Here is a 15,075-nt window from a genome sequence, read left to right as displayed (position 1 = left end):
GTTAAGTGCTGGAACCCTATGGCTACAGGGTTATTGTTAGGGATCCAAGCACCACGTGCTAAAACTAAAGACTGCATACTTGCATGCTATGGGCTCTCCATAGCACCCATCCCTGCTCCATAGTCATGTTTCTACAACCCAGATGGTTGATATGTAGTCATGAGTAAAACCCACAAGCAGGCATGTAGACTCTAGAGACGGTGAAGTGAGGTTTGATAGATGATCTTACCACCACTACACTCCTTGAGGCATCAAGAACATGGACAACAGGAGCACTGTAGCAAGGGACAATCTTCACCGCTGTGTGAGTCCTACACAACACACAAACACAGAACAACTATGACATTATAGCAATAACACATAAGAGTAGAAATGTGCCAATTAAACATGTATCATAATGAGCTGACAACTGTTTCAACTGCCCAATCACCCAAAATCTCATTTTTGTTATTGAAGACAAGAAAAACATCAGAATCAACATCAGGTGAAAAATGTAAAACCTACTTCCAGCCTGTGCCTGTGAGTGATGTCACTAAAAAGACACCACAAATTTGTGTGCCCATTTGCCAGTGAAGATTATCACATGGGGCTAAAAGATATTTACAAGGAACATTCTGACCTACTGAAATGAGATTTTATCTGAAAAATTAAGGTCTCTAGAGGCAAAAGCTCAGTGACCAGTGAAATCAGTCATCCTCTTTCATCTTGTGGTTACTGATCAGATAGATTTTTGTTGCAACGCTCCACATTTAAGTTTTAACTATTCCTTTTTTTGCAGTCAAATTTTTATTTTAAGAAGCCACAAAGCAAAAAATGTTGTAACCTTCTGTGATGTTACTCAAAAAAATGTACAGTGAAGTAAAGTGTTTTTTTTTCTATGCAAACAAATGTGTATAAGAAGTCACAATTCACAAAATGGATTATCGATGCATAACCTCCAAGGTTCTGTGAATGGGAGGCAGCAGTTTTTCATGGCTCTTCAACACGACTGGGACTAAACTTAAGGGTAAGCTAACTGAGTCACACTGTCTTAAATCAGCCTCCTTCACTGAATCAATCCCGTTCAGTGAACAAGAGAACAAAGGCTTATTGAGGTTCTGGTTACAGTTTGGTTCGGTTACTTGCTCAGTAAGCGACTTGCTCAGGAACAATGCAGCTCACCAGTGGTTGCTGATATATAAGCAACCACTCACAAATTCAGACAAGACCAAGACCACAATAAGGAAGGAGCAGTGTACTCATGGACAGGGCCGGCTCTTGGCATAGGCGGTATAGGCGGTCGCCTAAGGCGCCATCTGCTGGAGGGGTGCCACCAGTGCCAATCACCCTTGGGGAATAATAACAATAATAGTAATAATTTCGACACCTCGGTGCGTCCAATAGGAGAGAACAGTGGAATCTGAAAAAAATCTGGCGGATTTTGGTAGAATGGCAAAACAACAATGGAGGAAAGCATCATTGTGGCTGTCTCTCTGTGTGCAGAACTGTGGGACACCAGACTACAGTCCAACCGGGATCTCATTAAAAAAGCCCAATCATGGAGAGAGATATCCAACAATTTGGGAATACCAGATGTGTTTAAAAACTGGCAGAGAAATATGATGTTTTTGCTTTCCACAATAGGCGAGACTTTTTTTTTCTTTTTTCCTGAGGCCATTTCAACCTAGAAGAATATTGAGCAACTTATTAATATTGTCCCCACATTCCAAAATGTTTGTGTACCCCCAAAATTATTCCTCCTCACCCCTCACCAAAAATTTTCCCCCTCATGAAAGCCAGAATCCTAGGGGAAACACTGTATTCTATAATATTCTACAATCTTTTGAGGAGAGCTTGACTAATTGCCAAATGTCTATGAGCCCAAGAATTAAGAGCTTTTGCACCCAGGTCCTGTTCCCTTGAGGATGTTCAAAGACAGGATCTCACACTGCATTAAAATCTGAACATATATTTAGAGAGTCATCAGTTAATTCTAACATTTTTGTAATAATTATGTTGTAGAAAGTATGGTCAAAACATTTGGGAATATGCTAAGAAAAGATCAGTTCTTTTGGCATTAAATTCTATTCTACTTATCAAAATTCTGCCCATATCACCTCCCAAGATGACAATATTTTGATTGGGAGATTGCATGTAGCAAATATGTTTGAATGAACATAGAGCAAACACTAGCTGTAGTTGTTTATGAGCTTAATGATAATTATACTAAGTGAGTAAGATGACAATCCATGCTCAAAACAGTGGAGAAGGTTGATTAACATCTTACTTTTTAGCTGAAAACACCACCATATGTTGGGCAATGTACGCGTACAGTCGTCAGGACCTTTTGAGCTTGGGATTACACTGCGAAATACAAATTTCACCGGACTTTCATCACTACCAGGACATTCCGGAGGACACCAAAACAAAACAATAGTGAGGCTGCAGGGCCGGTGCACTAGCTCGGCTGAAAAGACAACCCTTTAAGCCGCCGCCTCCCAGCATTTTCCAATGCCAGGTCCATAACTAACAAAATCGTCGAACTGCGCCTGCACATTGCATTCAACAAGTGTTTCCGTGACTGTTGCATTTTTCTGATATCAGAGACATGGCTGCAGCCATCTATACCGGACTCGGCTATTCAACTAGCAGGTTGCACGATGCTTTCTATTCTGCCCTGCACCAAAAGTACTGAGCCCTAATTTCGTTGCATTATTATACCGTATATGATTGTGCAATGACAATAAAGATCTATCTATCTATCTATCTATCTATCTACTGGCTGATAAACAATGGGCAGTCATCACTCTGAGAAACCAAACAATGTCAGTACACATACGCAGTGTCTCCAATAGAGAGCCAGCCATCGTAATGCAGAACTATAGTTAATTTCGGAAGCAAGGGCATCTGAGGTGGACTTGTAGTCATTCTAAGGAAACAATGTGATTATAGAGCTCGTTTCCACCAAGAAGTTCCTAGTAGTATTTGCGGGGCAGGAGCTACTACATGAACGTCCTCTCGCTCGACCCTCTCAACTGCTGTGTCTCCACGGAGAGGGCGAAGTAGGAGGAAGGTTCCTGTAAAGTTACCGGGCAGTTGCACGACCATGACCGGGGCATCAAAATGCATGTTGTTAGCGTTAGCTAACGTCCGCTAAAGCTAACGTTAACGTCCCTAAAATGCCGGCTAAAAAGCCTGTTGTTAGCATTAGCTAACGTTCCCTAAAGCTAACGTTAGCGTCCCTAAAAATGCCGGCTAATAAGTGTGTTGTTGTTAGCGTTAGCTAATGTTAGCTAGCACGTTACCGTTAGCTTGGTAGTGTTGATCGTGTTGCTAAGGAAGCCTAATGTTAGCTAAAGCTAACGCTAGCATCCGGCTCTTTTGTTGCTTTCTGTTGACACCACATCGTGCTGAGTAAATCCCATCAGCACCAAGTAAATCCCAAGCCCCACCCAGGAGTTTTTCGGGGCCGCTCAGAGTCCCTACCCCGAGGCAGGGCCTTTTTTTAGCCCCTGTAAAAGTTCAGGAACTCTCTCCTTCGGGGTAGTTCCAGTGGTGGAGACACGCGACAACGGCCCCGGCCCCGTAAAATTACCCCGAAGTTCCGGCGGTGGAAACGGGTCTATAGTGGAGGGCACTGTCGTTGATTTTCAACATGGGGATAAAGTAGAAAAAACTAGAAGGCTTGGTGGTGTTTAATAGTAAAGTTAGGTTAGTAAAGTTTCCTGGCATGTAGCCAGGAAAGAGTCTTTCCTGGCTTCAAGCCTCTCTTCCAGGCTGATGACTCAAATATTACACCTTCTGATTCTGTCCTCCATATCAGCTTTTGTTTTTCCATAGACATTGTTATTAGCTATCAAATCAAAGCGACATGATCCAACATGGAAAGCAGTAACTTGAAAAATCAACAATCAACAAGGCTGCAATCTTGTCCAGCTGATCACATGACCCCCATTTCAAGTTTAACTTTATTTGTGAGTGTGCCCTTTTTAGTAACAGTGGCAGTTGGGTTTCAGTATTGTTACCAGTCAATACACAGATATTAATCAGTCCAATTCACAGGTATTTATCAACTTTAAAATAATAAGAATAAAATAACTGTTTGCCTTAAAGTACCACTTTTATCCAATCAATCATATGTAAGTGCTTGTTTATTGATGAGGTGTGACTGTGCCTTGACTAAAGAGTGCCTGAGTCTTACTTGGATGTGGTGGCTCCCCCAATGAGCAGTGGTGTCTTCATTCCCAGTCTCTCCATCTCCTTGGCCACGTAGATCATCTCATCAAGAGAAGGGGTGATCAGACCAGAGAGACCTATAATATCTACAAGGAATACATCACATTGCCATAACCATCCAGAACTTCTACAGTCTCTAACACTAGAAACAACTGGGTTGTACTCTGGACGGCTTGGTGTCCTACAACGATTGCTGTGTGGAACTCAAATTGTGTACCTTGATTTCTTAGACTGATATGTCTGCCAATTTTAATAAAAAAAAAAAAAAAAAACAATTCAGTGGATTCAATGGCCTGCTCCTGACTCCCATTTCAGAAAAAACAAAGAACAAAGAAAAGATTACTGAGCTGCCTGAATTTACTCTGTATCAAAGACTTTTGAGACTCATAACAGTTTGGCCTTAATACATGAATGAAGTTGATGCTTAAAGGTGCATGAACACCAAGGAAAGCTTTGTCAATGTTTGGCCAATTTGCTACAATTAATCCACATTTTACAACGCAACAAACCATTTTGCAAATCATGCAGACATACTAAAGGTTTCACAACATATAATCAAAATCCCTTGACTTTCAAATTTGAATTTTTGGTTCAAACGCCCACCTTACAATGTACTATTTCTGCCACTAACAAAGTCATCAACATTCAGAAACCACAGAACTTATAATTTGCAGTGTAGAGCAAATGTTTCCTCTCGGACTATTTTCTGGTGCAGAGACCATCATCAAAACACAACAGTGCTGCTGTTATTAGGAAAACTGATGTGGAAGCCTTTATTACGGTGATGGAATTCTGGTGGGAATCAAGTCTGAAGTTTCTGAAAATTCATTTTCATATTGTAGTGGAATGAATGGAAACCAATGGATGGATTAAAAAGTAGATGGATAAAAAGATGCCCAGCAATATTTTGTTAGTATTATACAGAAGATAATGAAGCTACCTGCTTTGTGTGTGATGGCTTCTCTGAGGATCTGATCACAAGGAATCATCACACCCAGGTCTATCACTCTGAAAGAAAAGTGACAATACTTTGATGAATGCAGGTAAACATACACAAAGGGCCCTATCTTGTGCCACCCGCTATCCGCTGCCACTACCCGCTACCCGCAAACTGCGGATTTAGGAACTTCCGCTATCCCTAAACGGTATCTTGTGCCACCCGCTACCCGCTATCCGTTATGCCGACTCCGTCATTTGCGCCTGGAGGTGTGTCCGTGGGCGTGTTTCATGCGCTATCCCTAAAGTTGCTATCTTGCGCACACACTTTAGGGAAAGCGGATAGCGGGTGGTCAGGACCACCCGCTATCTGCTATCTCTAAAGTTTGGGCTGTTACGAGAGCGCGCCCAGGCGGCTTCAGTGCACGCCCCGACGCAGCCTCGCCACGCACACGGTCCGACTGATACCGGGACGCCGCCAGAATGGACTGAGTATATTACTCATATAGACTGTTTAGAGGAAAGGCTGTTTTAATTGGACACTTACGCCAGCATGTTTTATTGTTTTATCATAAGCCAGCAGCTGTGCTATATTTTTATTTTTAATATTTTATTTGCCCAATCTACCTTGTCAATAAATTAGTTTACACATAGTTCCACCTCTGCCTCTTGTGTGTCTGTGGTGTGACCCGGGGATTTTACTCAATCAATACAACCTTGTGACACGTCCACTTGGACACATGTGGCTCCACCTCCCGAATTAACTCGCCTATAATATAATATATAATATGTATATAAAGCCAACTTGCTTTAGCCTCAGTAGAAGCCCTGAGAAAATCTACCTCCCTCTCTCCATCGTGGGTTTAGGATTTAGGATTTAGGATAGCGCAGCCTGCCCTTAAAGGCAATGGCACCTGGCACACTGATTGGTTTAACTGGCGTAACGCCCAAAACACGCCTATGCATAATATAGCGGGTAGCGCAGGTGTTTTGCGGATAGCGGGAGGTGCACAAGGTAGCAACTTTTACGGGGGAACGCCTCTTCCTAAATCTTAAATCCGCAAATAGCGGTTTTAGGGAGTCTGGCGCAAGATAGGGCCCAAAGTGCCAAGCAAATTTGCAGGGTATCCTAAAGCAACAGTGTGAGCAGGTGAAATCCCTAACAACAAGGCTATTCAACTTCAACAGCAAGTGGACCAATTTAGAAATGTACTTGGGGTTTGTGGGCCACACAGAATTATTTGTCAATGAATGGCTACAGGTAACCCTTACTCACAGCTTGATGTTATTAGATTTATTTTTACATGAACTGCTAAGGTATACACACTTACGACCTGCAAAAATTAGGCAAACAATGAAACATTTAACAACGATGGCTGCTTTACTTTTTTATACTGTGCCAAGATGTCGTGGTTCGACATTTTTCACAGTGTTGCGTTTCTCGTCTTCAGCTTGCTTGTCAGCTGTAGTAAAGTGAAATGAATACAGACACTGAGAGGCTCTGCTGTCTGATAGTATATATTGTTAGGTTTTATTTTCATGTGCACATGGCTCTTTGTTTTCTTATTTACTAATGAAACCAAACATTTTTACAGTTCTTGAATTATTTACTGTATTTAAAAATCACAACCAATTTGAGGGTACAACTGGATCTATATTTATTGAATGCTTTTGCCCAAAGTGGTCATTCTTGATCAAATTATATTCTGTATAAAATGATTCATAGACAGCATTAACTTTCCATGACACTGATTCTTGGGAATTTGGATAAAACAGGTTTTAATTTTGAAAAAAAAAAAAAAAAAAAAAAAAGTGAGTTAAATTACAAAATCTGAAGGTATATCGTTATAGGCCAAGGTCTTGGCTGTTCAGCAATGTACCGGTGCAACCTCCTGATTTTGCATTTTTTTCATAAAATAGGCATTTTTCCAGTTCTTAGGCTACTTTGTTTTTGTCAACACCGTCATGTTTTTTTTTTTTTTTCTTTGAAAAACATATTTTTGTATTAAAAGATACTATTACTTTAATAACTCAACAGCACCAAAGAAACATATTGTAAGCATATTCATTACAACATACAATTCCAAAATTTATACCACTCAAGTCAATGGCTTCTTGCTTAACAACTTTATTTAACTATTTGGTACAAAAAAATAACAATCCTGAGCACTGTTATAAGCATTTTTCAGACTTCGGTCATCAATGTCAGACAGAAAACCTGACAGTGGTGACGTCTGACGGTGGTGACAAAAACCTGCTCTTTCACATGATAAGCATGAGTTGTTCACATTAGCCATCTTGTTTCCCTCCTGTTGCTACCTACATCAGACCTCTTCTTAAAAAGTATACATTTATTCCATAATCTCATCTAATATTTTTTATACAAAAGTGACGGTGTTGACATGTTATGGTTGTGACAGTAGCAGTGTCCAAAAATATGAAGAGATTTAAGAGAAAACAGCAAACTTACAGGAGCCTGAGTGGTCTTGAAGCATGCAGTAGAGCTGAAGGTTTGAAAAGGGCTCTTCAGGAATGTAACTGACCTTGTATTTGTAGTATTTTTTTTTTTTTAAATAAATATCTGTCGGTGGTGACAAATATGTGGGACACATTTTGAGCAATCACAAAATAATAGTAAATATTGTTCAAAACTCATCGTTTGTAGTTTTTAATACACATTATGATGTACTCTTTCATGTGGTAAATATATTATTCAATGAAATTATTACTTTTTCTTGTTTTAATCAAGTTGAAATGATTATCTCCTATCTGAGGACAACTGGTTTTGTAGGCCATGGGCCAACATATAATCATTAAATTAGTAAAAATTAAAAATAAACCTATAAAAGAACCTTACAAATGTGCAAAGGACCCCCTGATTATTCCCTTGATTCTTTTTATTCATTAAAATGTTGTAAATTTCCACCAGAAATAGCATTTTTCTCAGTGGGACATGATTTATCCAAATTCCGAAGAATCAGTGATGAGACATACACCCCACCCCAAGTTTTTTTTCGGGTTTCTTGCGCTCTGCAGTGATTTCAGTGGGGAGAACAGCTAGCAGGCTAGCTGGACACAGTTGGTGCTAGTGATGTGGTGACATAGTGCCATAAAGCATTATGCCCTGTCTGCAACCTGCTCCACCAAACTTACATAGTGCAAGAACAGACTTTCAGGGCGCCAGTGGCCATGACAGAGACACCATTATAAGCATTACATGACAGCATATCATTAAAATGAAGATGAAGCTGTATAATGTTGTTTAAAACTGCTCCACTGATCCCAGTTTCTAGGTTTGCAAACCAGTCTTGTGAGCTGATCACACTGCCAGGATCTTCTGGCCTTCCTTCTCCAATAGCAGGCATGGAATAAGACGGGTCAAAAACCATACAGCCATACAGTGACATTTGTGGAGACTGATCGAGGGGATGAATTAAGTAAGCTGCAGCACAACATAATTGGTCAATCCATTTTTAAGACACTTATGCTGAGTGCCATCAAGGCCAGCGGTGTAGCCTAGGCCTCTCTTTCTCCTGGCAATTTCCACCAGCTCCCAAGGTTTTCCCAAGCCTGCTAAAAGATATAACCCCTCTAACATGGAGGGATTATCGATGCAGGGGCAAGCCTGGACTTGCCAGGCATGCCTTGCACCATCTAATTCAGCCAGTTTTAGTTACTGGGGTCAAAGTCATCTCAAAAAGTAGGGGCAACAGAAAACGTAAATAACAATGGTGTTGATAGAGTATGGCAGCAATGACTAGGCCAATGAAACTATAGCTTTTGTTATTCCAGATTATCAGAAAGAGTGAAATCTTCAGAGAAAAGGATGCAACACATTTCTTGCAGTGTGATCAACCCGTGAGAATCATCTGGCTTTCAAGGTAGTAGAACACTGTGGTTGCACTGGGCACGTCCTGGTGGCCATTAGAGATGTAAATTTATCATCCAACACATGAAAAAGAATATTACCTTTCTCAGCGATAAAAAACAATCTGTCGTGAAGCCCACGTATTAGAGACTTTCCGTTCTTTGTGAAAGGTTCAGTCCAGCAATTTCAGAACACCAATAAGCTTTATGATAGCACTTCTCTAGTACATTATGTGGTGTACAAATAATGAGTAAATTTGACTTACCAAAACAAGCTTCAAAACTGATGCTCTAAATTTGACTTGAGTTTAGAGTGGCAGTCCCAGTTGCCAAAAGCAGAAGGTTATTGTTGTACTGGGCAGTTCCCAGCAGCTACTGGCAAGAAACTATGGTTGTACTGAGCAGCTCCCACTGGCCAGCAGTATACAAATAGCATGGTGCTCAACAAAAGCATAGTGTGAAGATGAAGTTCTGAATGGAAACCATTAAACTTGAGCAGCTGAATGGTTTACCTAAAGTTGTTGCAGCCCAGCACCACACCTACAATGTTCTTGCCAATATCGTGAACATCTCCCTTCACTGTAGCCAGAACAATGGTTCCCTGATAGGGATCCTGGAGACAAAAAAAGAATATTAGCAGAGGGCAAGGAAGAGGAAGAACAGGAGTTAAAAGTAGGGAAGGAGCTTGAGGGGGAGGGGATAGATTGTATATTTTGTTGTCTGGGTGTTTTGGTTAGTCTGTTTGTAGCTTTTGTGTCCACGTTTCCCTTCACATGTGTCATGTATGTGATTCCACCTTTGGTAAGTGCAGTGCTCCATATTTAGGTCAGACTTACAATATCCTCACTTGCCCCAGAAGACGCCATCATCTCCTCTCTCTCCTTCTCCATAAAGGGAATCAGATGTCCCACTGCCTTTTTCATCACACGAGCTGACTTGATCACCTACAAACATATACAAAGCCTTACTGTAGCACTGGTATTTCAGTGATTAAGTTTACAACACTATTTTGAAATCAGTATCATCAGCTGAAGAAGCTGGGGGATATTATTTTTGATTAGGGAGTAGGAAGGTTAGGTTTGTATGAGAAAAGAGTTAGTAGTTCTAGAGCCAACTAGATAACACTCAGTAGAGCCATGGTTCTCGCATAGCCAGGGGGTCCGCGGAAAAATTCACGGAAATGTATTTTTTTTATTATTATTAATTTTTAAAAAACTTTTTTGGGGGGAGGGGCGTTAAACTGTGAAATAAACACTGTGTTCGTTTTTAAGTGTCTCCCATGATTGATTTGGGGAGCTTTCTTATGTGATTACACATCAGGCAATCTGGTATGACACCTCACAGGCGCTCGCAGGGCTTCACAAATAACAGCAACAACAAACACTCAAAGTGCCTCTGTCCGTCAGTGTCTACTCGATTCTTATGGTACACAAAGGGTTAACAGCCGGTCTCCACTAGAAGTCCCGCCTCTAACCTAATATTGCTCATCGATTGGCTCTACCGTTTCTTGCTAATGTGTGATTGGCCATCTCCGCTGTCACTCCATGTGGTTGTAAAAAAGCGCCGGAGGACGCGCACAGCGGAGTTTGTTTGGCTGGTTGGCCAGAGGCTACGCACACGGACTGATTTCTTCACTGTTTATTTCGTCAGGTGCCAGTTAGAACAATAGTTCAGCATGCTTCTTTGAAATGAGAGCTTTTATCAGGCACATTGGCCTGTTGTCTCTAGGGAAGCAGGAATTGTCCATTTTTACTAACCATGATTTAAAATGTCAAGCTTATAGAACTGTAGAGCCTCAACAACAGAGATTTTTTTTTTTTCAAATAAGAGCAAGGCAGTGGACACTAATCTGTGTGAAATGTGAAATTGCAGTCATAAATGCAAAAAACATCAACTTTCAGGGGCGCCGCCTTGGAGCGCTTTTACGTCCCCACCAATGTCATAATCAAACCTACGCCCTTGGATGAGGCTATGTGCTAATGCTGCTAATCAACTAGCTAAGAGTACAAATGTGGTTATAAGTATTATGCTTATCGGTGTTGCGAGTGTCAGGGGGTCCCCGGAAAATTTTGACCCCTCCAGGGGGTGCCTGGGCCAAAAAAGTTTGAGAACCCCTGCAGTAGAGCACACATCGTAACAAACACATGTTTCTTTGCTCCATTCATACCATTTTGAGATATCGTGCTTATACAAACACACACACAAACACACACACAAACACACACACACACACACACACACACACACTAAACATTTTTTTCTTTCCTCTTCTTCTCTCTGTATTTTCCAGTTCACTGATTCTTGGGAATTTGGATAAAACAGGTTTTCATTTTGAAAAAAAAAAAAAAAAAAAAAAAAAAAAAAAAGTGCGTTAAATTACAAAATCTGAAGGTATATCATTATAGGCCAAGGTCTTGGCTGTTCAGCAATGTACCAGTGTAACCTCCTGATTTTGCATTTTTTTCATAAAATAGGTTTTTCCAGTTATTAGGCTACTTTGTTTTTGTCAACACAGTCACCGTAATGTTTTTTTTTTTTTTTTATTTGAAAAACATATTTTTGTATTAAAGAGACTATTACTTTAACAACTCAACAGCACCAAAGAAACATATTCTAAGCATATTCATTTAAAACAAATATAACTGCCTCTGACGGTGGTGACACTAATCTGACGGTGGTGACACTGGCCTCATTACAACATACATTTCCAAAATTTATACTACTCAAGTCAATGGCTTCTTGCTTAAGAACTTCATTTAACTATTTGGTACAAAAAATAACAATCCTGAGCACTGTTATAAGCATTTTTCAGACTTCAGTCATCAACGTCAGACAGAAAACCTGACGGTGGTGACGTCTGACGGTGGTGACAAAAACCTGCTCTTTCACATGATAAGCATGAATTGTTCACATTAGCCATCTTGTTTTTGCCCTGTTGCTACCTACATCAGACCTCTTCTTAAAAAGTATACATTTATTCCATAATCTAATTCAATATTTTTTATACAGAAATTACGGTGTTGACAATTTATGGTTGTGACAGTAGCAGTGTCCAAAAATATAAGGAGATTTAAGAGAAAATAGAAAACTTCCAGGAGCCTGAGCGGTCTTGAAGCATGCAGTAGAGCTGAAGGTTTGAAAAGGGCTCCTCAGGAATGGAATTGACCTTATAGTTTTTTTATTATTATTTTTTAAATAAATATCTGACGGTGGTGACGAATATCTGGGACACATTTTGAGCAACCACAAAATAATAGTAAATATTGTTCAAAACCCATCGTTTGTAGTTTTTAATACATATTATGACGTACTCTTTCATGTGGTAAAGATATTATTCAATGAAATTATGACTTTTTGTTGTTTTAATCAAGTTGAAATGATTATCTCCTATCTGAGGACAACTGGTTTTGTAGGCCATGGGCCAACATACAATCATTAAATTAATACAAATTAAAAAATAAACCTATAAAAGAACCTTACAAATGTGCAAAGGACCCCTGATTATGCCCTTGATTCTTTTTATTCATTGAAATGTTGTAAATATCCAGCAGAAATAGCATTTTTCTTAGTGGGACGTGATTTATCCAAATTCTCAAGAATCAGTGATGAACAAACTAATTCTACTGGCCTGCCCTGTAATGTATGGAGTTGGGGCAAGGAATGAAACCAGGCAAGGTTCTGGTAAAAATGTTTTTAGTTGTCTTCTCTTAAAGAACTTACTTTAAAGAATTAAGACTGAGCTGAATAATTTCAAATGCTACTTGTACCTTTAAAATTGTCTCAGCAAATGATTCTGAAGAACAATAGATAAGCAAACAGGTGTATATTTAACCTATAGCAGCCACGACACCGCAACACTTGATTCCCCCACCGGCGCCAGGGGGGCACCACAAATTGCTACCTGGTCTGTGGGAAACACTGGATACCTTTTGGAATTATGGCCAGAAAGTTCAACCTTGGTCTTATCAGACCATAACAAAGGTTTGATGTACGTTTTGTAATATTAAGCAAGGCTTGGATGATTTTCTTTGAAGAAAAAGCCATTCATCTTGCTTTCTACCCTATGGCCAAGATATATGAAGAATAAATGAGACTGTTGTCACATGTAGTGCACAACCAGTTCTTGTCAGCAATTCCTGCAACTCCTTTAATGTTCTTGTAGGCCTCTTAGAAGCCTTCTCAACCAGTTTTCTTCATGTCTTTTAATCAATTTTGGAGGGACATCCAGTTCTTGGTAATGTCACTGTTGTGCCCGCTCAAAACTTGAGACTTGCCACAGACGCATGGGCCTGCAGCTCCGACTTGCATGGGCTGGGCAGACCGCCAGGTCCAACTTGCACGGGCGGAAGTTATGATATGATTTATCTCTGTCTCATTTTTTTTACATTACAACAAACTGGCATTTTAGCAGTGTAGACTTTTTATATCCACTGTACACGTGTGTACATGTGTATATATGTGTATATACACTACCAGTCAACAGCTTGGACACATCTTCTCATTTAATGTTTTTTCTTTATTTTCATGACTATTTACATTGTAGATTGTCACTAAAGGCATCAAAACTATGAATGAACACATGGAATTATTTAGTAAACAAAAAAGTGTGAAATAACTCAAAACATGTTTTATATTTTAGATTCTTCAAAATAGCCAGCCTTTGCTCTGATTGCTGCTTTGCACACTCTTGGCATTCTCTCAATGAGCTTCATGAGGTAGTCACCTGAAATGGTTTTCCAACAGTCTTGAAGGAGTTCCCAGAGATGCTGAGCACTTGTTGGCCCTTTTGCCTTCACTCTGCGGTCCAGCTCATCTCAAACCGTCTCGATTGGGTTTAGGTCAGGTTACTGTGGAGGCCAGGTCATCTGCCGCAGCACTCCATCACTCTCCTTCTTGGTCAGCCGGGAGGTGTGTTTAGGGTCATTGTCCTGTTGAAAAATAAATGATGGTCCAACTAAACGCAAACTGGATGGGATGGCATGTCGCTGCAGGATGCTGTGGTAGCCATGCTGGTTCAGTGTGCCTTCAATTTTGAATAAATCCCCAATCCTCACCAACAAAGCACCCCTACACCATCACACCTCCTCCTCCATGCTTCACGGTGGGAACCAGGCATGTAGAGACCATCCGTTCACCTTTTCTGCATCGCACAAAGACACGACGGGTGGAACCAAAGATCTCAAATTTGAACTCATCAGACCAAAGCACAGATTTCCACTGGTCTAATGTCCATTCCTTGTGTTTCTTGGCCCAAACAAATGTCTTCTGCTTGTTGCTTTTCCTTAGTAGAGGTTTCTTAGCAGCTCCTAGTGTGTCCTTTTATAATATAAAAGGACACACTAGGAGACCAACATTTTAAAGATTTTAATTGAAGGGCTTGGGCATGCGCTGCATTTATAGCTTATTATGACCGCTCGCCCCTGGTAGAGATGTGTCTGCCACTAGAACTCTGTGTGGCATTTATCTGGGCTCTAATCTGAGGTGCTGTTAACTTGCGATTTCTGAGGCTGGTGACTTGGATGAACTTATCCTCAGCAGCAGAGGTGACTCTTGGTCTTCCTTTCCTGGGTCGGTCCTCATGTGAGCCAGTTTAGTCATAGCACTTGATGGGTTTTGCGACTGCACTTGGGGACACATTCAAAGTTTTTGCAATTTTCCGGACTGACTGACCTTCAGTTCTTAAACTAATGATGGACTGTCGTTTCTCTTTACTTAGCTGATTGGTTCTTGCTATAATATGAACAGTTGTGCAATAGGGCTGTCAGCTGTGTACCAACCTGACTTCTGCACAACACAACTGATGGTCCCAACCCCGTTAAGAAGACAAGAAATTCCACAAATGAACCCAGACAAGGCACACCTGTGAAGTGAAAACCATTTCAGGTGACTACATCATGAAGCTCATTGAGAGAAGGCCAAGGGTTTGCAGCGCTGTCAACAAAGCAAAGGGTGGCTACTTTGAGGAATATAAAATATAAAACATATTTTAGAGTTATTTTAAAATTTTTTCTTTGCTACATAATTCCATATATCTTGCTTCATATATTTGATGTCTTC

At 40.4% G+C, this 15,075-nt stretch overlaps 1 protein-coding gene across 1 annotated transcript in view; it reads right to left on the bottom strand.

Annotated features, from left to right (window-relative positions):
• Positions 1 to 15,075, bottom strand: part of mtr (5-methyltetrahydrofolate-homocysteine methyltransferase) — a 106,493-nt gene that overhangs the window by 22,872 nt on the left and 68,546 nt on the right. Inside the window, exons 22-26 of the mRNA XM_030077580.1 lie at positions 9,855 to 9,962; positions 9,531 to 9,631; positions 5,156 to 5,223; positions 4,181 to 4,301; positions 230 to 311 (exon numbers count right to left, since the gene is read on the bottom strand). Coding sequence (XP_029933440.1) covers positions 230 to 311; positions 4,181 to 4,301; positions 5,156 to 5,223; positions 9,531 to 9,631; positions 9,855 to 9,962 — 480 coding nt within the window. The remainder of the gene's footprint in view (positions 1 to 229; positions 312 to 4,180; positions 4,302 to 5,155; positions 5,224 to 9,530; positions 9,632 to 9,854; positions 9,963 to 15,075) is intronic.

Source organism: Myripristis murdjan, chromosome 19 (genome assembly GCF_902150065.1).
Source record: "Myripristis murdjan chromosome 19, fMyrMur1.1, whole genome shotgun sequence".
NCBI lineage: Eukaryota > Metazoa > Chordata > Actinopteri > Holocentriformes > Holocentridae > Myripristis > Myripristis murdjan.
This window is presented reverse-complemented; position numbering and strand designations above follow the sequence as displayed.